Raw genomic sequence first — 14690 nt, forward strand, 5'->3', positions numbered from 1 at the left:
TGTATAGTTCTTGGGTCCTTTATTATATAAGCTTTTGAGATGTAATGTTTAAGTTGCTGGTTACGCCTCACTCGTCCTTTCCCAGAAGCACAGTCGTTAGATCACGTGATGCATCACCGAATGGCTGTTTCATTAAACTTGTGTCACAAAGTTGAGACGCTTTCAGTTGTTGCAGCTAAGATCCAGCTAGGTTGCAGGATTGAGCAGTTCAGTGAAATTTAGTTGTGTGTAAGACCAGCCGCAGCTCGATGCAGCAGCGTTCACAGTTCAGCTGCTTGGCGGACTCATAATTCAGAGGATCCAGTGGTATTGAGGGGAAAAATGTGACACAGTGTGACAGTTACACAATATTTTGTGTGTGCATTTTGATGTGCTTTGTGTTAGTTAAATTGTGTGTGATGGGCAGAGGCGGCGTATGCCTTACGTCATCATTGACATTGTTTCTATTGAGGCATGCGTGAGCAGGGCGATTACTTCTGCCCTGCTAACTGGGTGGAATCTAGTTTGTTTCTGGGTTCACCGTGTCCGCATGTGTCTGTTTCTCATTGTCCTCTCTTACGCTGCGTTTACGTGCTGCCATTGAAAAAGCGCTGTTCCATTCCTGGTAGTGGTATCATGGACATGCAACCGTTGAAGTGCTGCCATGGTGACCGTGTTATCAGTAAAATGGGAGGAATATGATGGGTCAGTTGTGTATTTAGTGGAAAAGGGCAGGGAGATGTTGTGTAGTGCTCTCATTTGTTTTGTTGTGTAGTGCTAGTTGTGCCTGAACGTCATTAAGGAGACATTTGGCCGTTATTCCCGTTAATTCCACTGCTGCTGTGTAGAGTTACTGCTCACCGTCGGGGTGACAGGCCAATTTATTTGGTAGTGCGTTCCACATAGTAAACCGAAGCAGGGATGCACCAAAGTTTTCAGCTGAAAATGATCAAAAATGGCACTGTTGGTTTTTGGCCAAAGGCAAACAGTGGATGTAAATTTTGAGAGGAAAGAAAGATTAAATGGGATCACAAAAGGGTGTCAAGCTGTTGGACTTCTGTTTGTTTCCTTTCGCTCTCTTGCACCAGTCAGCACAGACACGTTCACACAGTTTGAGCAGCAAGAGATCAGCGCTGAAAATATCGGCCTTGTGGAGCTACTTCATGGCTTCTTTGAGGAACGAGGTATCAAGACACCCAGTAACGTCTCCACTATAGGTTTGATGCCTGTTGTAGAACAACAAATCAGCAGAAGCAGAAAGGAACATCTCAGCGAGGAAGCCAGCGTTCATAAACGATACCAGAGTGCAAAGCATAACTAAACATAATGGACATCGTTGCCGTGGCTGACCGGCTATTCTCCCTAGAGGATGTTGGATTTTGTGGCACTACTGTGGCGTTCGTACCGTAATCGTTTTGCAAATGTGTATTAATCTGTTTTTATTCGCCATCAACTTTTTTTCAGCTTCGCTTTTCAGCTCAGGGTGTCTTGATTTTCAGTTTCAACCAAATATTTTCATTTCAGTGCATCATTAAACCTCAGTAAATGCCGCTGAGGAGGATGGATCGTGTGTTATGTGTATCTCTACACGTCATTTTTTAACGCATCTAACTATTATTTACATTTTTCTCCATGTTTGGTGTTTCCTCACGCAGGGCTCCTGATGCAGCCGGTGTGGCAGACGCTCCAGCGAAAGGGGGGATGGAGACGGATCTGGACGAGGAAGAGTTAGATTTGAACCAGAAGGTCAAATTCTCATCCATTCTGTAAACATAATAAGATTGCTGGTAAAAGATCACGTTTTTAGTGTTTTTCTGTGTAGGATAAGAGCTCGTAACTCTAAAATGAACAAAAACACCCCTTAATTGTGAATTCATACTCAGAAAGTCAGGCTGGTGCTTGCGGGTTCAGCCGGGGACAGCGACGATATGCAGTTATAAAGAGAATAAAGTCTAAAACAGTTAAGTGAGTTTGTCAGGAGCAACCCGTGATGTTTAACTGACAGTTTATCTGGTTGGATTTTCTGAGCTTGAATTTTTAACATCTTTTTTTCAAGCACTGGTGATGAAGCCACGTTTTCCTTTGAATCTCTCCTTTTCCCAGAGGTTTATGCTTGTAAGAGTCTCGTTCTTGGCATATTTTCATCTTCACTCAGCTTTAGTGACAACAACATCAGTCTTAGACCCATTTCGTTGGACATAAAACGATAACCAGATAAAAAGTAAGCAAAAACAGACAGACAGCTACCTGGTTTCACTAACGAGTCCCTAGACCAAAAGCAGAAGCTGTTCTTCTGTCCTTTGACTGAACAGTTTACCCTGTGGAGCTCAAATGGGGTGTAAAATTCATCATGCAGGTGAAGAGCTAGTCTTTAGATGGACGATGTAGCCTGGTCTGTGCTGAGTGCATTGTGTCCTCCTGTCTTGCAGGTGGAGCTGATGCAGGCTCTGGCTGTAAGTGTGGCAGTGCTGCACAGGGAGAGAGCGAGCCTGGCGGGGGAGCAGCAGCGCTACAGCGAGCTCGGTTCCAGTATAGAGACGCTGGTGCAGCAGCACTGCAAACCCAATGAGAGGGAGAAGTACCGCATGTTCATCGGTGACCTGGAGAAGATTGTGAACCTGCTGCTGTCTCTGAGCGGGCGGCTGGCCCGGGTGGAGAACGCCCTCAACGCCCTGGACAAGGAGACGGAGCAGGACAGCGCTGAGGAGAGAGTGAGGGTTACATTACACTTACATGGATAGAGAAACTGACTGAGGCTGTGATGTTTGGGATGTGTTCACATGACAGGGAACAATCAGATTCTGAATCACTTCAGACAGATGCAGTACCTGCTGTCTGTCACGGGCCCTGGGCTACACTGATCCTAGTCAGTCAACGGGCACATCTATATGACTCAACAAGGAGTTAATAGGTTTTTCTGACCTTGTGCAAACAAACCAGTAGGTGTAGACAGAACTTGTGGGACCCACCACAGTATGTTGTGACAGGGGGACAAATTTTCAGTGTCACACACAAAAGCAGGCAGTTATCCTGAGAGCACGACATCACATAGGTGTAGAGAAGTCCCACAAATGAATGAATGGCCTAGTAAAAATGATAACAGTCACCTAATAATAAGCATAATAAAATAAAACCAAAATAAAAAAGCTAAAATACTGAAAATGAATAAAATAGAAGTTCTAAGTTCAGACCAGTCCTAAAAAGAAGCAGCCAATCACGTAAACAGTCGTGTGAACTGCTTTCTTGTAGAGGAACTGCTGAGCTTTCAGACAGTCAGTAAGCTTAAGGACTTCAGTGCAAACTAATGGAACTATTCTTAGCTTATAGAAGCGTGTTTTACAACTTTGGGGGGCCCAAGGGGTTATAAAAGTGAATACATGACAACACAGCTGACTTAAGGCCCGTCTGAAATGTGTTATTTTCAGTCATGACTAACACAGATGGAAACAATACATGGCTTTGGGCAAAAACCGGACCAAACGAAGGGAGTCTGACAAAAGGTGCAGGTTTTCTGTGGAAGTGAGCGGGAGCAGGGTGAAATATTGTGGGAGCAGGACTAAAAAATGGCTCATTTTTGACTCTGAGCATACGTATCAGGGGTTGCGCAATTATTCATTTATACTAGTTGACTAGACATCATTACCACCTTTAAAATATGTGTGTGAAAAGCACTTGGCTTGCTAATAGGAGCCGGGTAATAGATGTGTGATGTAAAAGAGTTCCGGTAAGTTTCGGTCTCAGGCGTTCAGAAGCACAGACTGTCTGATGTAAACTGCACACTAAAATCACCACCGCTCTCAGGATCTCTGACAGAGAGTTAAAACTGGCTCTGGACTGTCTGATGGGAAACAGATGACTGTTTATCAGGCTCAATGCTAGAAGCAAGCAGATGAATTTCTACTCACAAGTAAGTGGTTTGGAGCGAGATTCAGGCCAAGTCGCTTAACCCGGAGACATCGGTGACATCCCATTTTTAATTGGTATTTCTGAATTACGTGTGAAACCGTAGGTAGCAGGTAAATGAGAAATTCTCATGCGTTTGCTGACAGGTACACAAGTAAGCGAGATATTCTCAGGTGTTTCCCAGCAGGTACTCAAGATACTCAGGTACTCAAGACACAGCTTGCAGTGGAATTGGTTTAGTCTTGTGTAGTATCAACTAAAGCCAGGGTTACACTATGCAACGTTTTGGCACCGATTCTCAGACAGGTTGAGTCTGCGCTGGTCAGCTGGTCAGATTTTTGGCTCAGTCAGAGTCGACAGATGGAGGGAAAGTCGAGTGGTGTGTGAGGGGCGCAGACTCAGATTTTTGGCCTCCTGATCGCGTTTCAAATCAAACATTTAAAACATTTTTGGCCCAACTCTGAGCGTTTAGTGTAAACTCAATCTGAACAGATTCCTGCAACAACCAATGAAAACACAGCAAGTAAACAAAGAAGAAGTCTCTCACGTGCAGAGCAAAGCTTTTCACAATTTCCATGAGCCTCGCTGCACCAGCTGCTTCTTTACAGTGTCGGCGCAAACCGTGGAGAAAACAGCAGCAGTGTTTGTTTATTTGCGTCTCCTTGTAACAAGAGAACGCGAGAGTTTAAGAAAGTTTGCGAGATTTTGCGCAAGTTTAGTGAGTTTACAAGTTGAGTAGTTTGTGATCCCTGATCATTTAGTGTGTGATCCCCAATATTTTAGTCGCCCCAAAACAATTGCCAGTTGCGTCGAGTACCCAAGGCCTTATTAGGTGCTTTGTTCTTTGTTCTTTCTGATTTCTGTTCTCTCCTTCTGCCTCTTCTCAGCAGGTTTTTTTTGCCTATTGCTATTGCTGCATTTCAGGCATTGTCATCACCTAGTTGACTATTGCCCACAGCGCCCACTAGTGGATTTACTAGCTAGTAGTGGATTTATTGGGTAGTCTATGCAGCCCCCTAGTATCCACATAATAGATGAAGATGAGCCAAACATGCCACAACCTGCAAGTTTGTCCTTTATAATATTTTTGTCCGGGTCCTCACAACAGAAAGTATTTTCATCTGCCTGCTGATGAGTTAGGAGAGGGCAGCGTTGACTGATCCAGCCTGCTTACAAAGAATTCAGTGTCCAATGGGGAGACCAGCAATTGTCAGACTGAAGCCGATGAATCAAAGTGTGTTTGAGTTTTGGGATGGTTGCGTGACTCTAAAGACAAAGCAGACACTGGAGAACACAGCACACACACACACACACACACGGCCATTGTCCCAACACAGACTTGCTCAGTCATCGTTAGCGGGATCCTGTAAAACCCTGATTGCTCGTGCCAGTAATAGCAAAGTTAAACAATCACTGATCTCTTAATGATTCTGAAAACCTGATACGGTTCAGAGGAATGGAGTTTAAACCGCCGTACCTAATAATCAGACTGTGTGGCAGAGTTGAATGTGTGTGTTTGTAATTGGGAGTTTTAAGATATCTCATATCAGTCTTGACTCCTATTACTCAGACCCAGCTCTGTTGAGCCATGGTGCACCATTCTACCTGCTTTATTACACCTGGGTCAGTTCACGAAGCGCTTCAGAGTAGGTCTGTCACTGGTCATAATATTAGTAATCAAATAATCTGACAATATTTCTGACTATGAACAATGAAAAAGTGAAGAGAGACTGAACAGTGGGGAGTGAAAAATCGGTTTTATGGTATGAATTTCCACAATAAACACATTGTTAGAGCCTACGATGACAGAATGCATTCACTTATCTCAGATTATTCATAAAACTGAAGCAAGTGGAGCTGATTAAGCTTGTGTTACTTAGCTCAGTGGTGCCCTGGTCCTGGTCCTGGAGATCTAATGCCCTGCAGAGTTCGGCTCCAAGCCTAATCTAGCACACCCGATCCGGGTCATGAAGGCCCTCAGGGGCGTCTGAATAACAGAGCCAAGTGTGTTGGATCCGAACCCTGCAGGACCAGGATTGGGCACCCCCGATTAGCCCGACACGCCTCAGAACAGGTTCGATTCTGTCTTTTGGTCACTCCAGTAAGAGCGGCTCACTCAGTATAATGGGAAAAGATTAGCGTAGCTAACAGCTCAACACGCAGCAAAATGATTCACTGCTTCCGATTTCAGTCTTTATCCTCGAAAGCTGCGTCAGTAAAGCTTCAATAAGCCGGAACTGAACTTGTGTTTAATTGAAGCTACAGTCCTGTGGGAAAGTCTCAGGCACCCAAGACACATTTTCAAAATCTATTTGTTTGTGTAGTTTGTGTTTATTTGCTGAGAAAAGTGTTAATATGTCAATAAACAATATATATATATATATATAAAACAGTGATGTTCTGGATGTTGGTGTGTTGACCCATCTCCAAGCCGCTCCTCGAGGAAGTCCAGTATTATATGTAGTTAAAAAGCAGCTCCTGGTTTGACCAATCAGTGCTCAGTAAATTGAGCTCATGATGTCATTGATGATATTAATGAGTCTCTGTGGCGGCTGTGAAGGTGTCCAGGACAAATATGGACCCAAGAAATTCTGGTTACTTTCTATTGTTTTTCTGTTTATCTGAATTATGAATACATAATTGCTACTAGGACAGTTCACACCACATTTGACAGTTTATTAGATGGACTATAAATATTATGGATTATAAATTTGACAGTATCATTTTAAAAATCACCACAGTTTATTTTTGCTGTAAAATCCAGTCCAAACATCTCACACGTTAAGTTAGATATGCCCTCTGCAGCTGGTTCTGTTGTAATGGTCTTATACAGATATTTTAGCGTACTGGACCATGACAGGTTCAGGGTCATGTGGCGTACAAAAATAAGCTGCTGTGTAGCCCCACAAAACATTTTTAGGGGGATGTACTGAGAAAGCCTGAGTTTCCAGTTGAAATATGTGAACTCTGCGTTAACACGTTTAATACAAGGATCAGTCTGTATAATCATAAGAAGTCAATCAAGAAGAGAAACCATAAAAAAACACATTTTAATGTGCAAAAGGTCTTCAAAGTAAACAGAACCAGACTTGAGTAGCACTGAATCAACATCAGTGTTCTCCAGCTTTAGCTCTGCAGTCCACATCAACTGTTTCAGAGTGACATCATTAGCTAATGATAAAGTCCGTATGGAGCTGACTCGGGTGTCTCAGAGCAGGACTGACGGACTGAAGATGAGAAATATTCAAATTGAGGGTCCTTCTTTTTTTTTTTTTTCTCTCCACTTGCATTGGCCCACTAGGTGGCACAATTTCTATAGTCATCACTTCCCAGCGCAGCCCAAATGGTTATGAAAGATGGGCAAATGTTGTGAGAATACAGGGCTGGCAGGCCCAATAAACTACCTCACTGCCTTGACCAGGACAAATATAAATAAGAAGTGTAGTATCCAACTATTTGAGTTTATACTGAACGGTAAGAGCTGAACCAGTTAACCATCACTAAGCTGTTACGTCGTAGCCCTTTGCATCATGGTCTGCTATGGGGTTTGTATATATAACAGTGATAATGAGTAGAAGTGGGTTTAACCTGGACTTCCTTTGTTGACAAGTTAATCTTATTTCACTGCACAAGAACAGTGTCTCTGCATTTGAGTCCTGGTTTGAAAAATATTGGTGTGTCCGTGAGCTTTAATAGCAGACATACCGTTTCATCTTGAGGGAAGAACAACTGGAAGGAAGCTGCAGAGACTTCCTGCTGCATATTTCAAGCAGAGTGTGGAAACAGAGTGTTTATTTGTGTTAGTAGGCGGGGATAGTAGACCAGCAGGGGAATTCAAAGGACTTTTCACATTTCACAAATACTGTTGCACCTCAAACTTTCTTTATATATATATATTTATATGTGTGTGTGTGTGTGTGTGTGTGTGTGTGTGTGTGTGTGTGTGTGTGTGTTGAATGATGGTACATTTTGAGATTAGTCAGGTCAGGTTATGGTGATGTCTGAGATTTACAGCCCCAGTGTTTGTTGTCGTTGCTCTGTAGGAGTCTCTACAGCAGAAGCGGAAGCAGCTGTGCAGCCAGCAGGAGGATGCGCGAGAGCTGAAGGAGAACCTGGACCGGCGCGAGCGCGTGGTCCTGGACTTCCTGGCCGGTTACCTGAGCATGGCGCAGCTGCGAGACTACCAGCGCTACGTCCGCGCCACACCGGCCCTGCTGATCCACCAGCGCCACCTGGACGAGCTCATCCGCCACGGCGAGGAGCAACTGCAGAGACTGACCGAAAGCGTTCCCCCCGAGCTCCGTCCACACGCCACAGACTCCGCCTCCGTTTCCAGTTCAGACACTAGCCAAGCACAGGGTTCTAATCCCCCTGCCCACCCACCACGACCCACCACTGTGACCTCACTCTGACTCCGCCCATCAGTGCAGAATAATGCTGCTCTCAGCTGCTGAGGAGGTAGAGAACTTGAAGAGATGAAGGTGAGAGAGGGAAAGAGAGAGAGAGAGTAGTTAAGAGGATAAGAGAGAGGAAGAGAAAATAAGCAGTCTAATGTAACATTGTCCTCTTCCCGACCTCGTATATGTGCCTTATCCGAAGGATTTTGCTTCAGCATGAAGGGCGATGTTACCGACTGTAGTCTGTTGCCTTTAGAAAGTGCCGTTAGATCTGTCCTCAGCACCTCGAGCCACAAAAACGGCAGCAGAAAATGCCGCACGTGCCTTGACGCGGTGTTTCGGATCGGATGCATCGGCGATTCTAAACCTGCCACACTGTGTTTCTGATCCACCAGAACGCGTCTGCACCGCACTGCCTCCACACTGTTTACCCCATACAGCGGCTCAGTACTGCACAACCCAGTGGCTGTGACCGAAATGCTTTAGGACACTAATGCACACATCATATTTCATAGCGTCTGAATCATAACATGGAATTCCCGAGTGGTTTTGAAGGTGCTACACTTTCCAACAATGCACTCGGATTTTCTAGTGAACATTGTAGATCACTACATCTGCTGAAAGGGCAAGAAAAGTTTCTTACTGCAACGCAACCGAGAGAACGTTAGCGGGAGCCGCTGAGTCACTGAAAACGGACAACAAAAAGCAGCACAGATAAAGACAAAAACAATGCGTTTACTACCCACTGCTCACCAATAAACACTGAGCGGTAGCTGTTATAGGCTCCTGCAGTAGGACTGAAAGATTGTTTTATATTAAAATTGCATTTTGAAAGAGTGCAATTTTCAAATAACATGAGCTGCCATTTTAATTATACCCTGTATTTTCAAGGTTTACATGGGAAAATTGAACCCTGTATCACAAAACTGCCTGCAGACGATGCTTAACAACACAGCGGCTAACTGACGGTCAGGCACACGTCATGAAGCTTTAGAAAAAGCCTGAAAAAAGTTGATATGCTGGCCTTTTTAGCCAAATACACAGGTCTGTGGCCACTTTGCGTAAAACATTGACTTCAACAAATGTTTCAGGGATTAACTGCCAAAACTGAAGTGTTGAAACTTCATTCTTTCCACTTCAACATTACAGTGAGGAGAATTTACACAGCTCACTGACAGTGAAGAGAACACTTCAGACCAAAATTCACAGGATATGTTGTGCAAAATAATCAGTTTAAGTCGCACAGCACAGTATTTGTCAGAAAAATGCAGTGAGATATTTTCCCCAAATTTCCCAAATTTTGCCTCCCTACTTGGAACAAGACTTAAATGCGTAGTGAAGTTCTGAACGTTTCCCACTCCTCATCTCCTGTACTTGTGAAATACAAGGTTACGGTGTTGTCTACGGCTACAAATACCAACAACAAGAGCTTCAGCTTCGCTCAAGCGACTGATAATGGCTTGTTTATGTGACTGATGAGTATTGATGCAGCTTGATGACGGGAAACTGTCTGAATTCCTTTTATGATTTGTGCGTTTGGTAAACGAAATAGTCCAACACCCCCTGTCCAACACACCCCCTGCGCCCCGTCCCCCCGTCCCCCCGTAGGACTGGGCCGTTTGTGTTAATTGTGCGGAAATTGAAATCTTAAAGAATTCAGTTGTCTAATCACAAGAGCTGCTATTTTTATTACATCAACACTAGTGTAGAGAAATTGGAGTCCGTGAAGTGCCTGTACACGAGTTCGACCACTCAGAAGCAAACAAACATCCAAGTACTGTGACATCACAACCACGGAAAAAGTAGATATTCCTGTCTTCGTGGCCTGGAGCTTAATGTCTAATAATGACGCAGTATTGGTCAGAAAAATCACAATTAGTTATTTTGAGCGGCGTAGAGCAATAAAAACGAGGGAGTAGAGATCCATTACGGTCACAGCCGCTGTGTTCAAATCCACTGCCACACAGCACAGCTACGCAAAGTGAAAGACTCCACGGGCACAACTCCGTGTCTACATGTTCGTGTAGATCTATATGCTTCACCTCGATGCAGTTATTGTGACAGTTCACGCTGTAAGCAAAGCACTTTGTGACCGACGCACTGCTGATTCAGAAAGAACTGTTTTAACAATTCCACCCGTTTTTCTACATTTCTGCATAATTAAATGGTTAAGGTGTAAACAGAGTCGTTCAGAGTGGGTTGGTGTGAAACGCTCCTGCTGAGCAGCGGTAGTGACAGGAGCCAGATGTCCAAAGAGAAAGTTAGTACATGAAATGGTTATGAAGATGCGACCTGGTGTCTGAGACATTGTTGACGATAGTTTTGAGAAGGTTTTGACCTGAAATGGTGGAGGGATACATCCAAGAGAAAAAATAGTCCCCAGAGGAAACTGCTTTTCAGATTTATTAGAGCTTTACCATCATAAATATTCCATATATTAACTCAGAAGACCCGTGTAGGTTCTCTGGTGGTTCTGGATGGTAAATAAAATGTCTATATGTGTGTTGCAGTCATAGCGACGTCTGGTTCCCATCACCACCACTGTGAAGAGATCTGAACCATTTCACACCAAACCCACTCCGAATGAGTTCCCCTTTAATCCTCAGCCTGAGCTAAAAGGAAAGACCTCGGCAAGACAAAATAAAATGCTCCATGGCTGCCGTGACATCAGCAACTGCAGTAATTATTTATAAATAGCCTATATATGAAAGCGTTTGTAATATGTAAGTGTACATACTCCGAGCTAACCTCTCCAGATCTTTAAAGTGTAGAAATATATATATATTTTATAAAGATTAGCTCACCACGCACGTGGCCCATATGAACAACTGCATATGGAATGTGTTGTTTTTAGGATGCCTAAATTAATTTTTAAGCTCACAGTTGGCTTTAAAAACAAAAAGGTGCTTCTACGTCTGGACCAGTAAACCTGAATTTAAGATCCTTGTCGAAGAGAAAACCTCCTGATGGGATATTAGTGTCCAGTTCCATGAATAACCAGCAGGAATCGCTCCGGGGAGGATCAGAGGATTCCAGCTTTGAATGATGACGGCTGTGTTCTGTTCTGACCGACGCTCACCGAGGGTCTTCGGTTTCCCTCTCAGTGCACCTCCCGAAAACGTTTGCCTGCGTTTATATCTTCACCACTTATCGCCTTTATTTTTGAGAGCACCTTTTAAGCATTCACAGAAACATGGTAACCCCGTACGGTTTGTTATGAGCACTCACACCGGGAACGGTGCCGTTGATACTCTGCTTTCGTTGCCTTTGTTAGAGGTAGAACTTCAGACTCAACTTGGATTTGACAGGTTTTCGGGTTTTTTTTGTCTTTTGGCAAATCAAACAGGACTTCGCTTTACTCTGAGTGAGAAACGAGAAAGCAGATCCGCGTTTTCAAAATAAATTTATTTTTTAAAGAGAGACTCGTCTGCAGCGTTTGTTTCTGAACCTCTGGATGGGCTTCTGGGTTTTTCTCATCAACACGACAACCCTCAAGAATGAGTTTCTTCTTAAACCCACTTACGCGGTTTTCACTGAGACGCCGACGTTCACCGGCGCTTTCTCATCTGAGGTTTGTTCTTAGGTAAGAACTGAATCTCCACACACTGGAAAGCTCAGAGGTGTGAACAGTTCTGCGCCTTAAGAACACGTCATGAATCTGACGTAGACTTTTTCTTAGCCTCTTTCTCAAAAACACATTTAAGAGCAAACTTAGGAAGACGTTGGTGAACGAGGCCCAGGTTTTTCTTTTTTGGATGAGGATATGAGCTTGAAACACATTTTGGACTTTTAACAGACTTTAGACTAAAATCCTTTTGCTTTGAGTGTCTTAAGTTTATTTTATTGAAACAAATGGTTAAATGTCCCTTTTTCTCACTACCAACACAATCATGACACTGTCAGACTTTCCCAAATCTTTCAGTAGTGAATGTTTTGGTTGTGACAGTTATGAAGCTCAGAAAGGCCAGACAGTGCATGACTAGTAAACACAGCTTTGAACACACACAGAATCATCATATTCTTCATTAAACACGCAGCACGTTTACTTAACCGCAGAAAAGCTGACCGTTCTTAATGTTCCACGCTGATTTTCAGACGTTGGGACAAATAGGGGTCTAACTGCTGACCGTGTGGCCACGAGGGACAGGGATGCAGTCGCACTCGCTGCTCTGAACCTATGGATTAAAATTCTTCAGCTGGGTTGAAACCAAATACAGGCTTGATGAAATGAAGGATTGAGATATTCTATATTTCTAGATGATGGATGTTCATATTTTAAGGTAGTGCTGCTGTTTTTTATTAAGCATCATGTTCGAGTTTACGTCGTGTCGTCTTCTGTGAGTCTATTGACTGAGAAACCCGATTTCTGTCTGACTCGTGTCGACCTGGAGTTTCCTCACGATCGGATTACTCAAGTGCATGGAAACGTGTTAATCGGATTACTGACAGTCAGATTTCCTGCAGTTATCGGATTATTAAGTGCATGTAAACACATTGATCGTTTACCTGCAGGATGATTATGCACCTAAACATTTCTGGACGTGGCCTCAAGTCGTTTCATGACGTTGAGGCAACAAAACTAAAGCGCCTGTTATGGGAGACGCCCAACGTCGTTCTGTGGAGATCCACTGTAGGGGCCGAGTTCAGCTCCAGCCCTAACACGCCTCGCTCCGATATCCAGAGGTGCCTGCAGTCCTCGACCGGCCGGATCAGCCGACTTTGATAAGGGCTGAAACTGGTTACGCTGCTGTAGATGATGATATGCGTATTAGTCATTTTGCATTCGCCCCAAACTGTGTTCCCTGCATTCCTTCACATCGCTGCTGTCGGAAGAAATCCTCGTATCTCCATTTTTGTTGTTTTTCAGTTTTTGAAATGATTTGAGTTTTTATAATAATTTGATTGTGTGTAAATTTCATGAAGGATGGAACAAAATGACTTGGAAAGACGTTCGGTTCCATTGACTTCCATTAAAAGTAAAGTAGGTTTTTTCCTTCTCCTGTGAAGTCACCGTTTTGGAGATACGAGGTTTTCGTCCGACAACAGTGATATGTACTGTGTGCTGTGACCCCCAGAGCTCTGCATTCTTACTCCACTCACATTCCTCAGCTGCCTCCTGCCTCTCTGACCAACCAGACACTATTGAGAAAAACTCTTCCTGCTGCCTGAAACGGAGCTCAAATAACAGACACGCTGCTTATCTCGGATCAGTCACGGAGCGAAGCGGCCGAGAGGATCTCAACAGCGCAAAGAAGGATTTCACCCAGGAAAGCCAGGCTTGCGTTATTCGTTCTAATAAAATTAATATCATTATTTCAGATTTTTGATACGATCTGTTTTTAGTTACTTAATTTACTATTCAGTGAAACATATTATGATGGCAGTGATGATGATGTCTAGTAGATGTCAGCGTCTCAGTCATCAGGCAGTGAATTCAGAACCAGTTCATGTAGGAACTTTCTGTGAGGAGCTTTTAGAGGGACGTCTGGTTCCCATCACCACCACTGTGAGGAGCTTTTAGAGGGACGTCTGGTTCCCATCACCACCACTGTGAACAGCTCTGACTCTAAACAGAGCATTTCACACCAAACCGCTCTGAATGACTCTGTTTATGTCTCAACCATTTAATTATGCAGAAGCATTGAAAAATCTGAGGAATTCAATTTTTAATTGATTTGCGGATGAAACTGATTGTCCTGCTGGTGTCATACCTACCAGTGACTGCAAAATCCAGGACCGGAATTTGGATTCACGGTCCATGTTTGAGGACCACTGCTTTAAACCAATCAGAAAGCGGTTTGTAGTATTTTTCTTTATTCATTAAATGGATTTGGAGATGATTGTGTTCGTTTCATTTCATAGGCACTAATTAGTGTCTACTGGCTTTTACATAATGCAGCAGGAGATGAGCTGCTGTCTCTGACTTCACAGCTACAAGGCGGACCAATGGCCAACACACACTAACACACCACCACCAGTCAGTGTTACTGCAGTGCTGAGAATGACCCACCGCCCAAATAGTACCTGCTCTGTGAGGGTCCATGGGGGTCCTGACCACTGAAGAACAGGGTAACAGAGTATCAGAGAAACAGATGGACTACAGTCTGTAACTGTAGAACTACAGAGAGCAGCTATACAGTAAGTGGAGCTGATAAAGTGGACAGTGAGTGTACACACACTAATACGCTTCCATCTAAATTGTACCTGCTCTGAGGTGGTCCTGTGGGGGTCTTGACCATTGAAGAACGGTGAAAGGGGGCTAACAAAGTTATGCAAGCAGTAATCTGTAATTATTTGGTTGACGTATCCAGCAGTGAAGCAGGGCATCAGGAAGGGTCTCGGTGTTTACAGTGCAAATACAGCCATTTTTACCAGCAGTGAGTCTACACATGCCTACAGAGCCCTGCTGGT

The 14690-nt window shown here is 43.8% G+C and overlaps 1 protein-coding gene across 5 annotated transcripts in view; it reads left to right on the forward strand.

Moving 5' to 3' along the window:
• The window catches only part of shroom3 (shroom family member 3), a 121388-nt gene extending 109689 nt beyond the window's left edge, over positions 1-11699 (forward strand). For all 5 annotated transcript variants that reach the window (XM_017717993.2, XM_017717990.2, XM_017717991.2 and 2 more), the window contains 3 exons: positions 1635-1725; positions 2409-2690; positions 7926-11699. In XM_017717993.2, the coding sequence (XP_017573482.1) occupies positions 1635-1725; positions 2409-2690; positions 7926-8294 (742 nt within the window). In that variant the 3' untranslated portion in view covers positions 8295-11699. The remainder of the gene's footprint in view (positions 1-1634; positions 1726-2408; positions 2691-7925) is intronic.
• Positions 11700-14690: the final 2991 nt, after the last annotated feature.

The sequence above is a fragment of the Pygocentrus nattereri genome, chromosome 16, assembly GCF_015220715.1.
Source record: "Pygocentrus nattereri isolate fPygNat1 chromosome 16, fPygNat1.pri, whole genome shotgun sequence".
Classification (NCBI taxonomy): domain Eukaryota; kingdom Metazoa; phylum Chordata; class Actinopteri; order Characiformes; family Serrasalmidae; genus Pygocentrus; species Pygocentrus nattereri.